Genomic DNA, 23,380 nt, shown 5'->3' on the forward strand with positions numbered 1-23,380 from the left:
TCACTCTTTGCCATTGTCAGACCTTCTTATAGGCCCTCAAATCTGCTCCCAAAATTCTCCTTTCCTCTTCTGAAAAGTGAGGCTTGAATGCTGGTTGTGTCACTTGTGATTTTAGTTTTAAAAGCAGAGGACTGAGCCTGGCTGAGCATGGGGGGGTGGGCTGGGACTGCCACGGGTACAAAATCACTTTATCATTTTAGACAAAACCACTTCATCAATTTGGACAAAATCACTTTATCATTTTAGACAAAACCACTTTGACCTCGTGCCATTCTCGTCCTTGGTTCCGCCGGCGCCGGAGGTTTGGGTGGTTGGCATCACAGGGATCACCAGCAGGACTGCTTTGCTTGAGGAACTTTCCCTCAAGATGGGAAGGTGGGAGCTGTATTTATTCTGAGACTTAATTACGAGTGCTGAAGCTTCATAAATCCAAAATACAGTGTTTCTGTGGGGTGTAATTTAGTTGAAGGGTTCTTGGTTTCAGCTCTTGTAGTTGCACAAAGTGAGAAACTTCCACTTTTTCAATGTGCCTTTGTTGCTTTAGTGAAATTAATTTTAAAAATTACTGGTGCTATGGCTGTGTTGGGATTTGAAGCCTTGGTGCTCCCAGCCTTGTGTGATTTCAGTGGGTGATAACGTGGCCTTGGCTGAGTAAACCATACAGAGAAATCACCCAAATCAGAGCCCAGTCAGAGCCTCCTGGGCAGGTTTAGAAATTGCTTCTGCCTGTAGAGGAGCTCATGGTACCATAACTCTTTATGTACATCCTTCTGCCAGAACAGCAAGTCCAGAATTAGCAGTAAAAGGGAGCTGTTGTCCCAGCTGGGAGCAGTCGTGTGTTTTCTTGCTAAGTGGGACAGAAGCATTTATCTGCTTTTATCTGGCATCTCTCTTGCCAATTTTGCTTTGTATTTGTAGCTACAGCTTTTAAGCTGGACACATTTATAACATTTTCCTTAGCAGAGATTTTGTGTGCAGAAAATTGCAGTTCAGCTGCAGAATAATCTATTTTGTTGAGAAATAGCTGCTCCAAGTGTATTCCCTGGGATGGCTTGGTGTGTGTGTAAACTCTGTCCTGGGAGCAGGGCAAAGCTGTGCATTCCATCACCACGGTCCCTTTGTGGTTTGAGGCTGTTCCTGCTTGAGACAAAAGTTCCCATAAGATTCCCTGCTTGGACTCCTGAAGGAGCTGGAAAAGCAATTTCCGTCTAGGAGTAATAATAGCTTGGACTTTTGGTTTTGATCATAAGCTGACATTTAAGAGTCATCTGAGGAAAGATATTTCTTGATGAAAGTCAGGTTTTGCTTGATGCAGTTGAGGCTGATCCTTCCCATCTGCTCTCAGTCCTCGATGGGATCTCTTTCCCTGGCCTCGGCTCTGCTTTACGAGATCCCTCAGGAGTTCCTGACTTTCCCAAGAGACCTTTCAGTGGCTCAGCTCATTCTTTACTCTGGTTTTATTGCTCAGCTTTTCTTTTCCTCAAGGAAAATTGGAAAGTTGCTCAGCAGAGCAGAGGAGGTGGTAATGTGGTACCCAGGGAGTGTTTGGAACTGGGGATCTGCCCATGCTCACCCTGAGCCCGGCTGCTCAGATCCCCACGTTTGTCATTGTGGGATTCAGAGCCTGTTTCAGTATTTTCTGTGTGGAATTGAGGCAGATTGCGTGACTGCATTTCCCAGAGTTCATTCCTGGACCTGTCAGTGTTTAAGGTTGCCGCTTGATGCTGGGTGTGGTGCTTTGCTCCTGCCCCCGTGGGTGTTGGTGGAAGGTGGGAACGGCAGCCGGGATCCTCGCACGGATCCGGGGCTGCCTCAGCCACTGCCGGGGCTGGGTTACAGCAAACAGGGATGTAGGTATTTGTGGTTTGGCTTTTGGCGTGTTTTGTGGAGAGCTAAAATATGACCTTTCCCACTGAAAAGCTGGATTTTATCCCAAATCCTGTGAATTTCACACAGGATTGGCTTCTCACAGCATTCAGGTTGGTTGCCAGAGCCCCAGCACTGAGGGAAGGCACAGAAGGGCCCTGGCTGTGTGCAGAACTCACTGGAGCTCCCTCTCCCAGGTACAGGGAAGCTCTGCCACAGAAAATCATGCACTGGGCTTTCCTTGAGTTGCCTCTGGCTTCCACAGAACATAAATACCCCCCCCCCCAAGCTTTGGGGGAATGTGTCAGCTGCACAGGAACTCCTGAGGCAGCCCTGGAAGGATTTCATTTTGTTTTGGCCATTGTAACTCTTATCTGGTTCCTGTGATCTGTTTTCTCTGGTGATTGCCAATGTCTGGGTGTGGGTGGGTGAAGTGTGACTCAGTGTTCAGCTATGGGATACTCGGGATCCCTTGTCAATGAGGGATGCACGAGCTGAGTTCCAGGTAGAAGCTAATCCTGCATTTCCAGCATCTACAGCTTGGAGCTAAAGGATCCCTGGAACCTCCCAGGCCCCTGACACCAGGCAAGGAGAGGCTCATGATGGAAATCAGGCATGGGTTATTGAGGAAAGCCTGGAAAACTTGTTTTGTTATCAAATGGGCATAATTTGATAACAGGGAGTAAAGCTGGAAGAGAATCCCTGCTCTGCTGGATGAGTGACCTTTGATCAGCCACACTTCTGACCTGGAACTGCCCTGCTCAGTGTCCTCCCTTCGGTGTCTGTGTTCCCAGCATAGATCATGGTTGTTATCCTCACAGTAAATACAGTACTGGACACTGGGTAGAAATTAAAATGAGCAAATTCCATGTGCTGTATGTCATTTGGCATCCTGCACAGCCCCCCTTCAGTTTGTCAGAAATTCCTAAACCAGAGCAAGGTCACATCTGGTAGCAATTTTGCTCTGCCAGATGAGGCGTAATCCCATAAAACCAACCTCATTTTCTCCAGTGCTCTCGAAGCTGAGCTCTCCTGCTCCTTTTCCATAAGACCTGCTGCTTGTACTGGGAGCTCTGTGGAATGAATCAGCCTGGGAGACTTTTCACACTTTATAAACTGCAAGGTTTGGAGCACAGCTTTGTGTCCAGCACACGAGGCAGGACAAGCAGCACAGCCCTGCAGTCTGTGGCTCCATTCTGTTTCCTTTTCCAGCAGCAGTCCCTGCAGGATGCTGTTCTTTGGTGCTGGGGGTCTGTGCATGCCCCATTCTCTGGGTACCCCATTCAACCTGCAGCATCCATACAGAGCTGGGAGTGCTTTTAAAAGAGCTCTAAACTTCTGAGGCTTTCACAAGACGTGTGGAACACATGAGATGGACTAACAAAGTAATGGAGCAACCATCAACCTTTGCACATTGTAGTAACTGAAAATTATTCTCAGAAACATGGAATTTTAATAGAAGCCAGTACTTTTATTTTGATCGTGTTGCTGTTGTCCCATATTTTACTAACATTGGTTATTTTGGTACTTCATTGGCTTAATTACTCTTTCAAAGCCTTGTGTGGAGCTTGGTGTCCATCTCAAACCAGAATGTACCAGTGACTTGTCATCCCTCACAGAGGCAGGGGGTGACATGGTGATGTATTATAAGGTATTATTAAATCCAATTAACAAATGTAGTTAAAATAAACATTTTCTTTCAAGATTTCCTGGGTTTTATGTAAGGATCTTTAAAAAAAAGATCAGGTCAGAATTTCAGAGAATGAATACTGTTACTCCTAACTTAGTGCAATCCACTGTGGCTGGATAGGAACCACCTTATCTGCTGTGATTTTTATTAATCAATTGAACTTTTTTGTTCACAGGCCAAGTATCCGGACATCGTGACCCTTCCAGAAGGACTGCTGGGAGATTTTATCATTCTAAGGAACCCCAAAGTTCCTGGGTAAGCCAGTAAATGCATTTCTATTTACACAGGTGAGGGATTGCACAGGCAGGGCAGCAGCCTTGTGCTGTAGCTGGGCTCCTCCTGTGGCAGGAGGTGCAGGGATCCCATCCCAGCAAAGCCCAGTTCCTCACTTTTGGCTCGGTGTCTTGCCATTAAAGAACATTTGCTGTGCAAAGGAAGCAAAGCAGCTGTGGCTCTACTTTTCCATTGGTTTAGAAGGAAATCAGATAAGGAATTATTACCTACCAGGCACATGGGATTTGTTTGGCCTCTCCATGAGAGATGTTCCAGTACATTTGGGATTTTCAGTAGGGGGAAAAAAATCCTTACAGTTAAATGTAAGGTGGTGTAACCATCAGTGTCAGGAATTCTGTAAGGGCCAAGAAAAGCAACTGTTTTGTGACAGGATGAGACCATTCCCTTCTCCTGTTACACCTTGCTTTAACATGCTTTCATTTACATGGGAATAAGGCACAGCTCCCTTCATTATGTTTGTGTGTAGAACTAGCAAACAAACCCTAATAGATGATGCTGCTTCATTCAGCCAAACTTGCCCTTTAAAACTAAATGCTTTAACTTGGGGGTGCAGGAATGAATTGTTCTTAAACTATCCCACATAGGGTAGAACTTGCTTCATTTTACAGTTTCTCCTCGGGTGCCAGGTGCCAATCCCATTACCCTTATTCCCTCTCACCCACAGTCATGAAACACAGGAATATAAAAGTCATTTCAGTGCCTTGGTAGAAAACAGACTGGCATAGAAATTTGTTTGCAAAATCCCAGAACAAGCTGTGCACAAATTCCCAAAGGATTTGTAAAAATGGAGTGGCAAAAGGCTGACAAATCACATTGGAAGGAAACTCTTAGAGTCATGATGGGTTGAACACCACTGAGAAAGGGACCTTGCTCCTCACAGTGACCCACTGTGCAGACAGCTTTGCATTAGGAAAGCCTTTCCTCCAGTAAGGGAGGTGAGGGTTGGAGGGAACAAAGGGAGCTGTAAAGCAGCAGCTCTGCTGTGGATCTTGTTCTGCACTTAGCTCCTGCCTCACCTTTCCCTTGGGATGGTGCAGTGATCCCATCCCACTGTGCAAGCTGGGAATCATGACTGGCCTTGCACAACCAACACTACTCCTGAAAAAGTAACAATGTTGTTCAGCTTTATTTCTTTTTTCATTAAAAGCAAAGAAGTGCAGGAATGTAGGCCTTGGACAGATGTCTACCTGCCATTAGTCTAAAAAGGCCATGAACAGCAGGGTAGCCCTTATTCCAAACCCAGCACATCACCAGTTATGCCAACACTTCTGACACAAGTTTCCTGTTCTCAGCACCTGATCTGAGTGTAGATATTACGTGAGTGGTAGAACCAGGGGACACTCAGTGCTCTCTCTCCTTTGCTTTCCTCTCACTTTTACTGCCTTGTGCAAGTCTGGATGTAGCCAGAGCCTTTCCTTGTCATTGGATTGATGTGTTCCTGCTTCCCAAAGCCAGAGATGGTTCCTTGCATCGCGTGAGGTGAATTTTGTTGCAGAGCACGAGGTTGAGCCTTGTGACTTCTGCACTTTTGGCTTTGAAGGAACCTCAAAGGCAGCACCTGGGTAACCTCAACTGCCTTTGCTCTGCACCTGGAACAGGTTTGAATTGATGATTGTCTGGAAGATCCATCTTGATGAAGAGGGGACCACTACACCTGTCCTGGACCTGCTGCCCAAAGTACCAGAGCAAGGTAATCTCAGTCACTTCAGGGACTGTTCCTGAACTGCCAGGCCCTGGTTTTGGCCATGGAACTGCAGCTCCCAGTTCAGCAGCAGCTACACTTCACCTCCTGTGCAATCTCCAGGGGCTCACAAACCCTGTGTGCCTGCAGGCTCCTGCTGCAGCTGCTGGCAATAACCTGCCCTGCTGTGTTTGTCCTGCAGTGCTGGAGCAGAGGATGAGGAGGGTGGAGAGCATCCCCGGCAGCTTCCGCAGCGCGCTCGGGCTCTTCGGCATCGAGGCGACCCTCGAGAACCTGATCCACGTGCTGGGCTCAGGACAGTGAATGCCAGCATTGCTTACACCAGGTAGCAATTTCAAAAGTAGTTTTAATTAAGATATTGTGTTACACGGTCTGTAATTTTATTGAATATAAACATTAAGTTATTTTCCATTTAGAAACCATACTCATAAAACATGCTATCTGTACAATTATGGCACGTTATATATAAATTGTCATGACATGAAAATAAATACAGCCATTTAAATACAAAAATGCCAAATAAAATAGTTACATGTACAGAGTGATTTCATTATAAATTTATCTTTCTGAATCATTAATGTACCAGAGTGGTTTATCTTCTTAACATTTTCTAGATACCTGGAAATTGTTAAAAGGTCATGCACTGTCAAAATCAAGTCCATAAAAATCCAATTCATTTCACAGCTCTGTAAAAGTACAGTGATTTTAAAATGACAAAAGAACAGTAAGAGACTCCTAGAACAAAGAGTTAAACAGCTTTCTCATTAAATTAGGGTGGAAGAAGACAAGTTGAAGATTTCAAAGACATACAATGCTAAAAAACCTGAAGGTAACTGTATGAAGTAACTTTGTTCTACAATGTGTGTTGAGACAGCGTTCATCTAACCCAGAGGAGCCCGTGAACACCCCTGGGGACAGGTGAGCCAGTCACCTCCTGCCCCCTGCAGCCCTTCCTTTGCATTTCTGGCTTCAGGAGGAAATCCTTACAACACATTACCAAAGCATCACTTTTCACACATTCACCCCTGAAGAAATACAACAGATCAGACAAATGTCTTGCCTCTCCCTTCACTTCCATCAGATGTGCATGAGCACATCTGGGAACTCTCAGAGTTTGCAGGAGTTCCTGCTCTGCACTAGCACTGCACCCCAAGCAGGGTGATGTGACTGAAGTCAGGAACTTCTCAGGGGGGAGGAACAGTTCCTGGAACCAAGAGCCCAAGCCAGCAGCTCTGGGCCCTGGCAGCACAACCACCACCCCATGCAGCCATGGGGAAAGAGGTGAAGTCTGAACTAAAGCAACAGCGTGTTTCTAATCCCATAACTGAAATCATCCACTACTTGATCACTGCAATGGTCTCCCACTGTTCTGGTAGGGTAGGAGAAACTGAGAGAGCAGAGCCTGCTTTCTGCCAGGCTCCATCAACACCAGAGAGGGGGTTTTGATGAATGGCAGCTCTATCTTGTCAGATAAGGCAGGCTCATTTCAAGTTTGGAATCCAGTACTCAGGCAAAATTCCTTCCTACTTCTCCACTGACATGGAACTGGTTGAGCCAGTTTTGTGTAACCTTCAGTTCATCTTAGCTCCCTCCTCCTCCCCTGAAAATGAAACTGTTTGCATATGAATTGTGTGTAAAGTTACAGCATAAAAACCTGGAAACTTCCCAGCTGTGCAGGGTCCTTCCTTCCTCCTCTTTCTAAAAGCTGGAGTGTTTCTGGATTTGTAAGGAGCTCTCCTCCTCCAGGTTTTCTTTGGGAAGAAGGGGTTATTCCTGCTCATTGCACTGCTGTAGTCTCACATCTCAGGCCCTGCCCCAGAAGGGCTCCTGGCACTGGGTGCCAGCACTGCCAGCTCAGCTCTCTGGCACAGGGACAGTGGTGGCTCTGTGTTTCACTTTTCTTCCTTGAGTTGTGCCAAGGTACAGGGGTCCTATTTTTGAATTTCAGGTAAAGTGGAACAATTCAAAGGTTAAAATTCAAATCAGTTTTTAGGACCCTGAACACCATTACTGGTAGGCACAGGCTGTATCCAGGTAAGAGCTGTTCACTGGGGCTGGAGGATTAGCTCTGCACCATTCAGGGGCTGTGATCCTTGAGGGAAACAGAGCTGCAGATTTTATCATTGCCCCTCAGGTTTGGACACAGCTCAGGATCTTCCCCAAGGATGGCTTTGCTGCAGCAGCTCCCCAGCCTTCAGCTGCACAAAGCACTGCTCATCTGCAGCACTGACACAAGCTCACCCTGGCACAAGACTGGCCCACTGCAGGAAGAAAATGGGTTCTGTCACCTTTTTCCTGTGTCATTACAGCAAAAGAGCCTGAAAGCAGCTGCTCATGCTAGGCAGTGTGTGGGGCATCAGTGTAATAGTGCCAATGTTTGACACAGCTGAAAGACCTGAAATGAATTGTAAAACTCAGAACATATTCTTCTTATAGCTCAATTTAAATTAGGCAAGAGCAAGCTGTGGTTTCACCTCCAATAGCAGCATATAATGTATAGAGTCAATAAAAACCAGCATGGCAGGTGAGTTAAGCCCAACTATCATGTAAAACTCAAGGTTGCTTACCTTAACCCTTTGCACTTTGTTTCAGAAGCTTTAGGTAGATACAAGGTGATCACACAGCTTCTGGAGGCAGCCTGGTGTTCCCAGTCCATGCATTAGTACTGAAATGTTCTGCAGTGCCAGGGCAGTTCCACAGAGCAGCCCTGCATGGTTGCATTTCCAGTGGATTAATGCTGAAGTGTTGTACAGCTTGTGCCAGAGCATTCCCTCCTTTAGTAGGGAAGAGGGAGACTCAAAGCACAGGGTCCAAGGTAATTCTCTTGTTAGTAATTAGGCTTTCTATGTTAGTGCAATACTTCAGGAAACCTTTAATTCTGTGCTCTTTCAATTCTAAGGAAGTAGACTTTTCACATTAATTTGATCTGTCCTCTAGGTCCAAGGTATGGCACATTACCTGTTCTGTCACATTAAATACATTCATTAAGGTTATCTAGCAAACATGTGGCTTAGTGCTATCCCAGCTCTCTGAGAAGGCATCACCCATTAGAAATCATTTCATAAAGCAAAAACATTCACAGCTGAAAAATGCACTGAACACAACAGAAAAGGGAAAAAAAATCACCATAACTGTATTCCAATAATCTTTCACTTTCTCATGTGTTTGAATAAAAATAACCTTAAGGGAACAGTTACACTTTGTGGAGAACTAATGTGCAGTCTTCATTCTCCTTGAAGAGGTTGGACATAACTGGGTCCTCTTTGGCCTGTACATTTTTCAGGTAATAATTGACTATTTCACCATCGAGTTTGTACTGGTGGGGGATGCTTTCATAGGGCTTCAGGTCCAGGTCCAGCACAGAAACAGAGAAAGTGAATCTGGATTTGGATGTCAGTACCACAGGTCTTTGCTCAGAGCTGGAAAATAAAACCACATTGCACATCTGAGTCACTGAAACCAGGATTTGTAATTTATGTGTCCCTTTACAGAAGTGACTCTAATGTTTATCTTAGAACTTTTGTGGGAGCCCAAGAAAATAAACTGCAGCTAATGTAGCACTTAGGAAACTCCAGCTTTACCAGTCCTGATGGGACCTTGCTGGCACCTCTTCATTTTCCTTTCAGTATTTAGCAAATCTAAGCTGTTTCTAGGTGCTGCATACAAAGCAACAGCCTTATTAACAAAAAAGCAGAAAAGGGACTGCAGCTCCTACTGAGCTCAAGGTAATAAAACATTTGGTGTGCTGTCCAAGCATGCTAAGGGATGGAGGAGTTCTGAAGTCAGCCATTGCACAAGTCATGTCCATCACTAACACTGCACTGGAGAACTGCAGGACAAATGCAGAAACAGCATTCTCTAAAAATAAAAGGGCTCTGGTGAAGCAAAGCCCCCTGCAGAAGAACAGATTAGCACTGCTGACACAAACCAAAAGGGATAATATTGAGGCAAAGCCTCCTCCCTGACAGCCAAAGCTGTCACCTCTTGATTATTGCCTTGGTTTTGTTCTAACTAGGCCATTAAAGGCAACTCAGCTTGAAAAAGCTCTCCTATGAGAACACCAAGGCAGAAAAACTGCACCTAGTTAAAACCATCCAGAGCTACTATGAACAGTCAAACCAAAATTTAAGAAGGGAATAAATATAAAACTTTTGATCTTTTTGATCAACTTAAAGCTCTTTAGAAAGAGACATAAATGTCTTAAATCAGAACGATGCTAAAATGCTCACAGCCAAATATTTGGACACACCACCCCCCCACACACATCCCACACTTTTTTAAAGTGATTGAGGTGCCTGAACAGTAAAAACATCCCAATTTCTAAACAACTGGAGCCATTCCAAAGCAGGTACAGGCAGCTCTTACCATTCATCTTGCAGGCAGGGGGAAAGGGCAATCATGATGGAGCAGTCTTTAGCAGTCATTGCTATTCTGTACTGCTGCACCTGTACAACAGAAAATAACACACATTTTCTCTTAGATTGTTGTTTTCCTGAGTAAAGCATCCTTGTTCCTTACAAAAAGCAGCACTGCACTCCCTGTCTTGGTATGTTGGCACTTTAAGAGCAGGAAATTCTCTCTGGAACAGAAGGTTGGCAGGAGCAGGTGCTTTTGCAGCATCCTGTACAAGAGTCAGGTTTATTTCCTGCAGATCATGTTCCTAAAGGCCAAACAGCACCAGTTCCTGCAAATGCTTCCTCAGTTTAAAAAGTAAATAAACAGTTTTCTTTTTCTCTCAGGAACTGGTGCTACAAGCTTGTTTTTAACTGCTTCTGCTATAAAGATGAACCCTGACACAAGGAAGCACTTTAACTGCACAGACCCCACAAACCAGCAGTGCTGCCTCCATCCATTATCCAGCCCTTTCAATGGAACAGGTTAATTAACACTGACAGACCAAACCCCTCAGAAATTGAGAAGTACCTTTGTTAATGCAAATGCCACTGTCCCATCATCTTCCAGGGAAAGGTCCAGCAGCTTCTCATAGAACGCTTCATTGTAAGGTCCATCTATCTGTAATGTACTTCTAAATAAATGTTAAAAGAAGATTTACAGACAGCCAAAATGATGTGCTGGTTTTCAGTGTGATCTTTGCTCAGCAGCCCAGACGCTCAGATTAGAACAGCCCAACAATAACACTGATAAACATATCCAGTATTAACCCACTGCCAGCCAACATCACAACACTCCCTGCTATTCTCAAATCACTCGAGATTTGCTGCTGCTTAGGATCTGGGTTGTGTGGGGTTTTATAAACATTAATCATTCTTAATCCACTGCCAGCTCTGTATCACTGCAAAATTATGGGGGTTTTGCAGAAAAATGGGTAAGTTTCAAAATTTGTAGCAGTCTGCAGGAGCTCCAGAAGCCTTGCTGAAAATACATATATAAGAAATATATAATAATATCTTGATATCTATTTTTATATGTATATTGTTTTGTACATAAGAAGTATAAACTGGGGGCAAAGGCATATCTGACAGGGCCCTGCTCCAACACCATGTGCTAATGGGGGTGCCCTGGGCTCCTTCTTTCCCCTTTTGAACAGCTGAGCCCTCCCAGGGGAGTCTGTCCCACACAAACCCCCCACAGATCCAAGAACACATTTTCCAGCGCTCTGCACAAGCAGCAGCAGCTCCTGAGTGAAGCCAGAGTGCCCTCGTGTGAGCACAGGAGAGGAACAGCACCCCAGTGGAGGCTGCTTGGAGCAATTATAATTACAATAATAAGCTTTATTTGAGGAAAACCCACAGCAGCTTGCATTCATCATTGCACAACATCATTATCCCTGCAGACACTCCCAGCTCTGCAGGTACTGAGGACAGGAGAAACCACCCCTTCCACTGCACCTTTCTGCAAATACACAACCCTCAGTACTGAGAGAGTGTTCTCTTCTCTTAGCCTGTTGTGAACTTTCTATAATAATTACTTTAAAATTCAGGCCAAAGTGCCCAACATCAGCTGGAAGTTCAGGCAGAAATGCAGAACGTGCAGTGCCATGAAGGAAGGTTGTACAACAGAACAGGGTGTGCACAGAGGCAATCCTGCCTGCAGCCCTGGTTACTCAGGACTGCAAAGAAAAGCCATCAAGTCTTACCTCTCCTCAGGAAATTCCTCCAAGTACTGTTCAACTCTACTGTACAAAGGATAGAGTCCTTCAATATCCAGCATGTCAAGCATCTGAGCCTGAAGGGTTTTATAAAGGAGACAACCCCTCGGTAAACCAGAGCTTTCCAACTTATGTTTACCTAGAAGAAAATGCATTTTAAAATAAGGCAGACACAAGTCTTAACTTCAATTTGCCATTACATGTGCTTGTTTAAAAGTCCAAATACTTTTTTGTCGAGTCACAGGTAGGGGGAAACCTCAAAACACTTCAGGTTTCCAAACAAAAGTGCAAGGTGCAGGTGCTGAACCTGCACATTTAAACAGCTCATCTGGGACTGAAAACACCTGGTACTGAACTCTACAAACTACCTAAAAAAACAAACACCCAAACACACCCACACCCACTGCAATCTACTCATTTGGAGTCCACAAGAGAAATTTCTCATCTGAGTTTGCAGCCACCACAAATGCACTTTGAACAGTATCAACTGCTGACAGTAATTTAGCATTTCAGTTCTGGGGTCTTTTTTATACAGCGTAAAGAATTGTATTTGCTGTAATTTCTCTAGGACAACTCCTCCTCCAGCACTACAACAAACCATGGGCAGTGAAAAAGGTCTTCCTCAAAAGCAGAGAAAGAAATGTGCTGTTTGTGTAATTAGGATAACTGGCAGCATCTTGAATAATTAGAGTTTTACAGAATTTATGCACTGAGGAATTAACATAATTTACAATTTTCCTGCTCTCACTTCCCATTCCTCTTCTCTCTGGCATTCAGACCTCTCTTCACCAGGAGAAGAGCAGCTGAAGAAAAGAACATGAGCTGTGCCCTGGTGAGGGTTGACAGGAGGAGCAGAGAAAGGCAAAGTACAGGAGTTGTAATAAACCAGTCAAAGCAGCCCAGCTTCATCACATACAACATGGAAATTCCCCACTCATTTGGAATACCTATGACTGTTATCAGCTCAAACTGCTATTTTCTTCCCTTTTTCCTGTACCACCTCCTGAATTTATTTTTATTTATTACATACAGTGCTGTAAGTGCTCGCTACGTCACATTATATCAACAACAATTATCTGGCAGCTATGCAGCTCAGAACTCTTTTGTTAAATGCCACCAGAATTGCCCTGTTTCCATTCTCATATCAGTATTTATAACCAAGAGACAAAGATCTGAACTGTTAGATCAGGCAAGGCTCTGAGAAAGCTGCTCTGGAGGGAAGTGCTCCTGCCCATGGCAGGGGGCTGGACTGGGTGGCTGTGATGCTCCCTTCCAGCCCTCACCACCCTGGCATTCCACAAACAGCAAATGATGGACAGTTTGTACAACATTATCCCTTACCATTTCTTACTAGCTCCTTATTAAAAGCACTTGCTTCACAGTAGCTTCTCCCCTGTGAAATGGGAACTGTCTTCATGTGCCCTGCCCGGCAGGAGTCGGTGCTGCTCAGCAGCGCCATGGTGATGACGTGGATCAGCTCCTTGACAAGCGTCCTTGTGCACTGGGGGCCGCTGGCCAGCCCGTTGCAAGGGAAAAAGAAAGGTTTCAGGTGACGAGCAAGTTCATTCCAGTCACAGACACAGTCCTGGTCATCCTTGCAGCCATAAATTAGTTCTCCATTCTGCAACAAGGAGAAAAAGAAGCTTTTAGGCACATCAGGAAGTCAAGTTATTCCTACTGAGCTATTCAGAGCATCAGGTCTAGTACTTTAAGCATAGAAAAGTGTTATTACCTTAACAATCTGCACAGAGACACCCAACATTCCCAATCTCCTAAAGATTTGGGATCTTAATCTCCTCTTAAGATTTGGGACCTTAATCTCCTCTAAAGTGCAATCAGAGCCTGCAGTAACAGCCTCTGAATGAAAACCAAAACCACTGTTTAAATCAAGTGCTACTTTCCCAACTTAATGGCCTGTGAGGAATCAGAACAATACAGGTGAATGATCCTTGGCACATTTTCCTATCACTTCTTTCTGAATAAGGTCAGCAGTGAAAAAGCACCGTGTGAAACACCCTTTTTTACCAGCCCAGAGCAGCAAAGGGAAGGCTGTGAAAGGGGACAGAAAAGGTGTGATAGCTGCTTACTAGCACAAAAAGAGGGCAGCTCATAGAAGTTTAAGTAATTCAAATAGTTGATTTAATATTGGAAGTAAGTTGAAGTAATCTTGTTTCCCAGAATTAATATGAAAATCTCCAGAAATCATCAGTTACTGCTTCATATTTTTCCTACATGAGTGTCATGCAATGCCACTTTTTCCTTCCTCAGTGAGGTCTGCATCAGTGCTCTAACAGGAATCTAAAACAAAGTATTTGCAGCAACATGCCAAGTTCTCATTTCCTTCTTCCTGAAGCAGTACATAAAGTTTTAAAACTTTGGTCACCTTAAGAGTCCTTTTCTGTTAATTGCTCCTCAGTGATTCCTTCCCACTAATTCATTCCCCAGGGAATGGTCACAGCCCCAGGGCTGCCAGAGCTTCAGGAGCATTTGGAAAATGCTCTCAGCCACAAGGCAGGATTGTTGGAGTGTCTGTGCAGGGCCAGGAGTTGGACTTGGACAATCCCCATGGGTCCTTCTAACTCAGGATATTCTGAGTCTGAATTCTGGGTAATTATTATTTTTCTGTCCTCATCTGAAATCTAAGAACTTCCCCATTTCCTTCTCTTGATGGGGTCCAACAGTGATGGCCTGACTAGGTAGGCTTGAAAGAAGATCTTGACTGTTGAGATGCTCAAGTCAAATTGTTTAAAATCCAAGGCAAAAAAAAAAACCAAGCAGAAATTTCACGTTACCTTAAATATTTTCAAGTTGTTCTGTGCCTCCTGTAATAAGCTCTTCAAAGCAAAGTGCATTCTTTGTTTATTTCTAGGGAAAACAAAGCCAAGAATGTTTCATCACAGCCTTTGGATGTTCACACCTGGCATGAGCACATGCACTGAGCACATTACTCACACTGAGGTCATGGCAAAGGCAAAGTGAACTTCAGATCAGAGTACACTAAACAGCTCTTGGGTGAAATGTTATGCTGCAAAAGGCAGCTCTGATTGCTGAGATAGATGTAAAGGGGAAATAGCAGATTAAATAATCACTGTAAAGGTCCAGACAAGCCAGCATTGATCATCCATAACACCTCAATAAAAGGCAAAGTAATCCAAGCAAGAAATCTGTAATGCAGATTTTTTTTTTGGGGGGGGGGGACGACAAAACCACAGAATCCTTACCCTGAGAAGAGATCCAATGGGCAATATTTACTTGGTCGCTTCCATTTTCCATTGGCTACCTGTGGGAAACCCAGAGCACTGCTGTTACCCTCTCTGCCTGGAACTGCTGCTCCCCCAGTTTAACAGCCAGGTCTGTGGCACTGACATCCTGCCTTCAGAGGTCAGCACATTTACACCACCTTGAGCACAAAATTCATCAAACACTGTGGGTGTTTCCCAGTCATTTTTAACTCAAGTCACTCAAACTGTATTCACAAGGTGTAAGAGCCTAAATGAGAGATGTGGGACTCCAGGGGCTCTCCAAAACACAGTTTATTCCATCCAAGAGTTCCAGCAGTCCAGGGTGGTGGGTGACAGAGCTGTGCCCACAGCTGTCAGCTCCAGCTGCAGGCAGGCCTGGAGTCCCTTTGGTTTTGGTTACAGTGCATTATAGACTTTTCTTTTGGTTCCAGTGCATTACAGACTTTTCTTTGCTGAGCATCTTCATACAGCAGAACCAATCTATACCTTAACTGTTATCTATAGCCCATCATAACTACTGTAATTACCATATTCATGTCACTGTTCTCCAGTCACTAACAGTCAGTACATTACAGTTTAAGCTAGAAGTTGTTTTTCAGTTTTCTTGCAGTGGAAAATTCTGAGACCTTCTTTCTACTTGCAACTTTGCTGACTTGTTTGCCTGTGCTATCTTTGTGCTTAGCAAAAACATCTTCTTGTTTGGGGTGGGTTTATCCTTTGCTCTAAGCCATAAAAACCCCTTCTAACTAACACATCCTTTGCCTTCTTAGTTATCCAGTCAGACTGGCTCAGCAATTCTTTTCTTCAATATCAAAACTTGCTTCCATCTCTATTCCTTCATCAGACTCGACATTTAAAAATCTTTCTGTTAAGCACACAGATCTGTGAGACTTTCTGGTCAAACTTTCATCCTTCCCAACAACAAGGGAGAAAGGGTCACATTAAATCCCAGGGAGTCACAGTCACTCCATTCCAGAGTCTCAGCAGGCACAAGTGCATGAACTCCGTGCCTGTCACGTGCTGTTTGTTCTCAGTCACAGAATGCACTTGGGGAGCTGATCTGGGGAGGAAGTTCCACATCAGAGTTGACCGAATCCCAGCGTTCATAGTCCCCAAAGGCTGATATTGTATTTGTTTGCTTCCAGCTTCCCACAGAACTTGTTCCATCTCTCACTAAATAAATTCACACCCAGCAACTCAGCTGTGTATCCTCCTACCAGCTTTAGTCATATCAGAGATTCGAGCAAGTTTCAACAGGAAAGCAAGCCTGGAACAGCAAATAGAGCACAATACAGCCAAAGGGAAGCAGGGTGACTTAATAATTACCTTTAGATGCTGATGCATACAGTAACGACACACCTTGTGCTTTATCTCCTGTGAAACATGGCTGGAAAAAGGAATGAAGCCACACTTTGGCTAAAACAAACAAACAAAACAAGATCGTAAATCCAAATGTCTCTCTCTATAGAAATATAAAGGCATACAATATGCAAATCTTTCCAGTTAATTTTTTTTAAATTATAAAAAATTCAAGCACTTAAAAGCTGAATTATTCCCTATTATTTTAAAAAATAACAACACGCCAGACTGCTGTGAAAAGCCTGTAACACCCGGGAATTTCCCAAGTTTCAAAAGATGGGGAATTGGAAGAGAGAAGGGGGCGTTTCCTCCTATGGGTGCCAGTGAAACAGCTCTGCCTTCCCCCAGTGCTGCACAGGAACACAAACCCGGCCCCGGCCCGAGGCTGTCGCTGCCCACCTTGATCTCGATGCAGAGGATGGGCCGGTGCTCGGCGAAGCGGAAGGGCTGCAGCCGCGTCAGGTTGGGAAGGCACATGGCGTAACCGCTCAGCGTGTCCATGTCCTTGTCACAGCGACACTCTGCGACAGCAGGGGACAAACAACACCAACAGGGGGATTAGCGCTGGGGCGTTCGCTCGCTCTGGAGCAAGCTCGGTCACCAGGTGGGGCGTGGGAACGAGCGGGGAAGGACGGGACACAGGTTTGGCAGCTGCAGCCAATTATGCATTCGCACAGTTGCCCTCCCCATTATCATTGCCTGGTTTCGGCTCCCTCAAAACTGTCCCAAGAGCTGCTGTTAATGGCCAGCTCCCAGCTCTTCCCAAGAAAGGTGAGACCTGAAACAGCGAGGAAATGGATTGGCCAACAACAGGTCAAGTGACTCATTCCTGTATTTATTCAAAGATTTGATCTCCCCTTTGCTTACTATGCATGACCTACCATCCCTCAGCTGAGTCAAAAGGATCTGAAAAGTGGCAGCAATATCATAAACTCAAGAGGCATTCTGCATAAAAATCCTTTGAAAAGCCTCTCTCCACGTGCATCCTTTGGGACACAGAAAGGTCTGTGAGACTGTGGTTCAAAGTTAACAAGAGCACACAGATTTTCAAATACCTGTTACTAAACAGACACACAGAACACACGTTCCTGATACAGCTTCCACTGCTAAGAAAAATGAAAAATATACTGCAATAGAAAAAATAAATCTGAGAAACCAAAGCCTCAGGCACCAGCCTGTCATGCCATACTGCTTCACCAGGATGAGCAAGAAGCCTTCTGTCTCCAACAAAATGTTGAGGTTTGTTTTCTTTTTCTAAATTTAAGCAAAAGTACATCCTTCACACCTTCACAGCTGAAAGCCACTTGCCAAATCAGAAAGGCACAGAAATCTGAAGTATTAGAGAAGCTCTTTTGTATGTTACACAGGCTTATGTGAGGAGTAACATTGGAAAAAAATCCTGCTAAAAATGGACAGTGAGATTGACTGTTGTGAAGCACCTTGGAAAAATAAAACTAAATTCTATCATTCCCTCCCACCAGAGTATCATTGGGTTTTTAGCTTTTATTAGACACTATTAACTTTCCTCACTGGTTCCTGGCACTGTGGACCTGTGCTCACTATATGTAAATTAATTCCTTTTTTTTCCTGGATGAAAAGTGTCAAAGCACTTGACTACAGTACTTTAACACTGTATTTATCTTCAAGGAGTTTTGCTAAAGCAGGAGTTTTTGGCCCTTCTCAGGAACTTTTGGGAACATAAGACACCACAAGGGCCAATCTCTTGGCCTATTTTAGAGCTATCACAGACTACTTTTAATTCCAGAACAGAATCAATTTTTTCCACAACAAATTTTCAACTTATCATTGTCTAAATATAAAAATAAAATTCCTTATGTTCTGTAGTGTGATGCTTTTTTTTACTTTAGAACAAAGGAAAATGCTTTACAGCTTGAGGAAGCTCCTTTCTAATCCCACCCCTGGCACTTACCTGGCCTCTCTGGCTGGATTTTCAAACAGAGCTGTCTTACAAAGTCTAAAGGCAGTTGAATAATTTCCTATTGGGGAACAAAAAATAAAACATTTTAATGCAAAAATTAATACCCAGTTTGGGAGTGTTGAAATGGAGCAGCAAAGTTCAGTGGGTTCCACAAAGCACATTGAAATATGCAGTCAGCAGCTTCTCCCTCTGATTCACTGTCTGTGAACACCAGTACCTGCAATCACATGTAACACCTGCTCCTCTATAAAAACCAAGCACTAATTTAAATAAATGCATGGCAAAGAGCATTTTCAGTGCAAGTTTAATGTGTGTGAAGGAACCTGCATCACTTTGTCCTTTCCACAAGTGAAAAATTCCCATGTGTCACATCCCAGCCCTTCCAAGGCAGAACTGTGTAACTCAGCTCCAGGTGAAGCTGTAACTTTCTCACTGATCTGATCTTCAGTGAACAAGATCTGGCTGCCCTGAAGAACAGAGCAAGGGAAGAGGTGACCTCTAGAAACCTCAACAATTTATATGAACCAGGTTTCTCCTCTTGCTTTGCAGTTAGTCTAAAAATCTCTCACACACACACCCCTCTTGCCTTAGGCAGAGCAGAGAAATGACCACACTCAGTAGCTTGAAACAGCCAAAGCCCTGAGTACAATCCAATCACCTCATCAGCACAGAGCAGGTCCCTGTTTGCATCCAAATGCTTCCTGTGTGCAAACCCTGTTAGTTCCTTTCACTGGCACTCGGTGTTCCCCAAAACACTTCAGTGTTTACAATGCCTAAGCATTTCTTTTAAAAACAAATCTTTTACCCCATGGTGAACATAGTTCTCCCCAAAGAACTGCTTCATCACATGTTTTCCGAAGTCCACAATGTTTTGCAGATGGTGTAGTATTTCCTCTGGAGTCTGGAAAACAGAAATGTAGTAACTGAACTCCAAAATAACAATAACAACACTCCAGAACACACACACATCCTGCTCAGTGATTTAACAAATAACTTCACTGCTGGGCTTGGCAGGCCAGTGCACACTGAAGTCAAACAGACACATCAAAGGTGCTGAATTTGTTTCCCTACTGCTGCCTCAGGGCTGGGACACACAGAAAAATGGTCACAAAAGATGATTCCTCTTTGGTTTCAGGAGACAAAGGAGAGAGAAAGTGACAAAGGTGGAACAAGGGGAGACTGCTCAAGACCTACTCTTACCATTATTCTTAAAGAGCTCAGAGAACTCCAAAGAGGTGCCCAACAGCTGCAGAGCAGAAGAGGCTCGGAGTGTTACAAAATACATCATGGAGATTGGGAAGAGAATGGCTGCAAAGACTGAGCCATATCCCAACCCTTGGCATGAACAGCTACAGAACTTGCCATCTGTCCCAAATCCTGCCCCACACAGTGAAAAAGATTACTCTACTGTGATATTCTGCAATTTCATAAGGAAAGGTTTCTATGAGACAAGATGCCAAAAGCCAGAAAGGAAGGGCTGATGAGTACTGGAAGCAGGACAGGGACAAGGGCACAGTGAGACCTGGACAGGCTCCCAGCAAAGGAGCTGCACAGCAACAGGATCCCATTGCCAGCACTCCAGCACACTCTGCTCCTCTGCAAGGTATTTATTGTTACAACAGAGAACCTCAGAGCTACTCTGTCCTTTTGTAACACACAAACCCTCTTCAAACCTCGCAATAGGATTAAGTGGAGGAAAAGAAAGTGCAACACTTGGGTACATATTAGCAAATCAAAGAGGAAAAACGAGCAGGAGAAAAAAATATAAACAGAGCAGAGCAAGAGGAAATAGGATACTAGAGACAACACCCAGATACTGACATTGCCTAGAGAAAGGAGGAAAGACCACATCCAGCACTAATCACAAATGACAACACAGCCCTTTCCTTAACTGACACAAATCCTGGGTGCTGAGAAGGAACATTACACCATCTCACCAGGAACAGAAATCTCAGCTAATTCCCATTTACAGATGGTTCTCACCTGGTTTGCTGATGTACACAGCACCCCCAGGGTTCTGTTTGGTTGGGATTAACATAGACACACAGACTCTCAGACTGAGAAATAAACATTTCATTAAAATTTACTGCTGCCACTTTTACTAGATGGAAAGAGTCACCAGTTAAAAAGATCAATACAACCATAAAATTATAAATCAAGCTTAAAATGTCTTTTAAGAGTAAGTCTATTTGATATATCTAAGTGAAACAAAGAACAACTAACAGGCTACTTGAGCATCACCTTTTAATATCAAAACCCACTAAGATTAAAAGCTTTTGAAGGACCCATCATTACTGCCAGCTCACTCACCAAAACTCCAATAGGCTTTATACAATAATTATTTTAATTCTCTCATGAAGATCATATACTAACATAGCAAGATGCAATTAAAAGCACTCCCTGAGGCTGACACTTGACTTTCTATTCAAGCAATGCAATCTCTGCAGTTACATTGAGTGGTTTTCAATCATAATAAAGTTACAATGCACAATAATACCAACTTGTTCAACTACTGGATTATCTAATCCCAAATTCATAATTAAACAGATAATTAAATGTACAAAGCAGCATCCAGACTTCTTTACCTTTCCCAAAGGAGTTAAGCAGAAGAGACTGAGACCTATTTGTTCACATCTGAATTTCAGTGTGTGTGTTACTAGAAAATATTTTGCTTGAACTGCTTCCTTCAGCATTGTTTACCTTGGATGATCTGTGATGTCATGCACAGACAGAACAGAACATTTCTGAACCTAACTCATTTTGTTAAGTCAGGAATACAGATTATTCCTAAAAAAATAAAACATTTTCCCTGTCATTCTTGCTATGTGCAAGTTTATCCCAAAACTGATTCTCCAGCCTTTGTTTACTGATCTGATGATAAAATATTTATTCTGTTCTGCTCCAAGAAAAAATGGTCCTTTAAAAAAATCAATCACCAGAATAAGTAAATATATTCAAATTACAAAACCTTCTGTTTAGAGGGAATTGTGTATCACCAGTCCACACACTCCCAATGCAAGGCAAGTGCAGAGCTGGAGCCAGCTCTCCTCAAAATACAGCCTAGAATGTGCATGCCCAGCCTCAGTGCTGTGGAAACTGAGAAGTCACCTCCTGCCTTCCTCTGTGACACTCTCATACTCTCAATTTGTTCAAAACAATTACTGTACAGCAATCTCTTTGAAGTTAAAATTGAAAAACTAGAAAGGAAAAGGGGCAGGCATCCAGTGTTCTGTTTTCTTAAATAAACTGCAACAGACTGACTTTTTACATGAAGTTGTGGTCTAGTCCTCTGCTGCTATACTAAAAATTGAGATAAGCACTGTTTCCTTCTTGTGGTGCTCTGGACTCATCACTGCTCTTGTTAACACTAAACATTATCATCTTGGGCTACTACCAAAACACAAGATACATTTTTGAACTCCTGCCAGTATAAGCAGCTCAAAAATCTACTTGAATGGTACTTTGGTTTTACCAGACCTTTTTTCCAGTTAAGTAGCAGCAGAAAGACCATCAAGTAACTCATACATATGCTATGTTCACTAATTTTGCCTTCCTCTGCTTTAGCAACTTGTCCCTTGTAAAACTGAATGCTTTTCACATTTATCTTCCTGATTTAAAGCAATAAAATGCCCTTTCTAGATGTTTACTTGACATTCATCCCTGTTTCTTTTTTCCTAGAATGAGGCACACACACCAGTTCTCAGCAGAGCCCAATGCTTTCTGTATGTCCCCCACCAGAACAATGTGTCCCTGTGCCTCACACAGCCATGGCTCAGGGCTGCTGAAACTCAGGCCATCCCTGTATCTCTCAGGTAACACACCCTAAAGACTCCTCTCAAGTGGAGGAAATGAAAGAATTTGAACCTTCTGCTCTCTTTTCTCATTTTTGTTCCTTGGAACACTGTGTTTATGCTCCATCTTTGGGTTTTGATCATTTTTTTATCCCTGTTAAAAGAAATCTAAAGTAACTCACTTCAGCTCCTTCTTGAGCAGGAAAACCTTATTGTACATGAAGAAACTGGGAGGTTCTAACAGCTAGGACACCCAAGGACTCACTGGCAAAGGTTTCTGTGAACATTTCATGTGTTTGTTCACACTCCATGGCTTTTTAGCTCCTCAGCAGGTGGTCAACAGCAGACCTGAGCATGAACCAGCTGTGTGCAGCTCCTGTTCTGTCCCACCTGCCCACAGCCAGGGAAGCTCCTTTCCTGCTCAGCATCCCTGTGCTCCCACAGGTGGATATGGGACATTTACACCGAAAGCTCTGCCCTCTGCCCCACACAGAGCCTCAGGTATCAGCACTCACATCAGCCCAGTTACATAAGGCAACCTCAGATTTCCCCCTGTTGCCAAACCCCCTGAACCACAGGCACATTTCAAAACATCCATTTGTTCTTACTCCTGCCAGCCCCAGCTCTTTCACAGGTTTCTTGTTTCTCCTCACACTGGCTATTAGTTTACCCAAGGGCATTCAGGACAGGTTTAAATCTTACCTTATTCTGGTTGGGGGGGGACTTCAGGAACCGTAGCACCACACAGCGCTGGAGGAAAACAGGAAAAGCAGGGATTCATTAGCATTGATAAACACCACAATTGCCTCACTCCCCAGTGCACCTCTCTGAGAAATTAAGGGGAAAAAACCAAACAGAAAAGCACATTTTAGATGGTTATTTCATCAAGTTGAAATCAAATACACCAGCTGAAATCAAACACAGCAATGTGTGCTGCCAGCTCTGCCATCAGTTGAACGAGGCAGCCACTCTGCATTTGCAGTCACCAAGTACAGCAGGGAAATGCTCCCTCAGCTTACAGCACTGCTCTGACAATCTGGGAAAGCTCACAGGGAACCACAAACACCCCCACCCTGGCATTTGTGCATTTGTGCACCAAAGCTCCCCAAAAGGGACACAAGGCCCATTTCATTCACAGGATCAGCAGAGCATTACAAATTATTAAGGACACACCAGTTACCAGCAGCATCTACACAGCTGAACTCAACCCTAAACTAAACCCTGCTGCTTATAAACTTCTGGGGAGTAAATACACAACACAGGAACAAATACAGCAGGTTTTCAAATATTTTACCCTAAGACCATTTTCACTAACTTTTGTAATTTTTACAATTGTTATCAGTTTTGTAACAATTCAAAAAGCTTGACACTTTACAAATTAAAATCAA

General features: G+C 43.8%; 2 protein-coding genes across 2 annotated transcripts in view; one reads left to right on the forward strand and one right to left on the reverse strand.

Moving 5' to 3' along the window:
• CENPP (centromere protein P) overlaps positions 1 to 5,885 on the forward strand; it is a 115,971-nt gene extending 110,086 nt beyond the window's left edge. The window contains exons 7-9 of the mRNA XM_054640248.2: positions 3,732 to 3,811; positions 5,449 to 5,540; positions 5,734 to 5,885. Of these exons, the coding sequence (XP_054496223.2) occupies positions 3,732 to 3,811; positions 5,449 to 5,540; positions 5,734 to 5,855 (294 nt within the window). The 3' untranslated portion in view covers positions 5,856 to 5,885. The remainder of the gene's footprint in view (positions 1 to 3,731; positions 3,812 to 5,448; positions 5,541 to 5,733) is intronic.
• The window catches only part of IPPK (inositol-pentakisphosphate 2-kinase), a 30,265-nt gene continuing 12,765 nt past the window's right edge, over positions 5,881 to 23,380 (reverse strand). Inside the window, exons 2-13 of the mRNA XM_054640300.2 lie at positions 22,695 to 22,742; positions 19,007 to 19,102; positions 18,193 to 18,259; positions 16,662 to 16,783; positions 16,230 to 16,319; positions 14,883 to 14,941; positions 14,454 to 14,526; positions 13,003 to 13,282; positions 11,650 to 11,800; positions 10,476 to 10,578; positions 9,918 to 9,997; positions 5,881 to 8,971 (exon numbers count right to left, since the gene is read on the reverse strand). Of these exons, the coding sequence (XP_054496275.1) occupies positions 8,746 to 8,971; positions 9,918 to 9,997; positions 10,476 to 10,578; positions 11,650 to 11,800; positions 13,003 to 13,282; positions 14,454 to 14,526; positions 14,883 to 14,941; positions 16,230 to 16,319; positions 16,662 to 16,783; positions 18,193 to 18,259; positions 19,007 to 19,102; positions 22,695 to 22,742 (1,395 nt within the window). The 3' untranslated portion in view covers positions 5,881 to 8,745. The remainder of the gene's footprint in view (positions 8,972 to 9,917; positions 9,998 to 10,475; positions 10,579 to 11,649; positions 11,801 to 13,002; positions 13,283 to 14,453; positions 14,527 to 14,882; positions 14,942 to 16,229; positions 16,320 to 16,661; positions 16,784 to 18,192; positions 18,260 to 19,006; positions 19,103 to 22,694; positions 22,743 to 23,380) is intronic.

Source organism: Agelaius phoeniceus, chromosome 11, assembly GCF_051311805.1.
Source record: "Agelaius phoeniceus isolate bAgePho1 chromosome 11, bAgePho1.hap1, whole genome shotgun sequence".
In the NCBI taxonomy this organism is placed as follows: Eukaryota; Metazoa; Chordata; class Aves; order Passeriformes; family Icteridae; genus Agelaius; species Agelaius phoeniceus.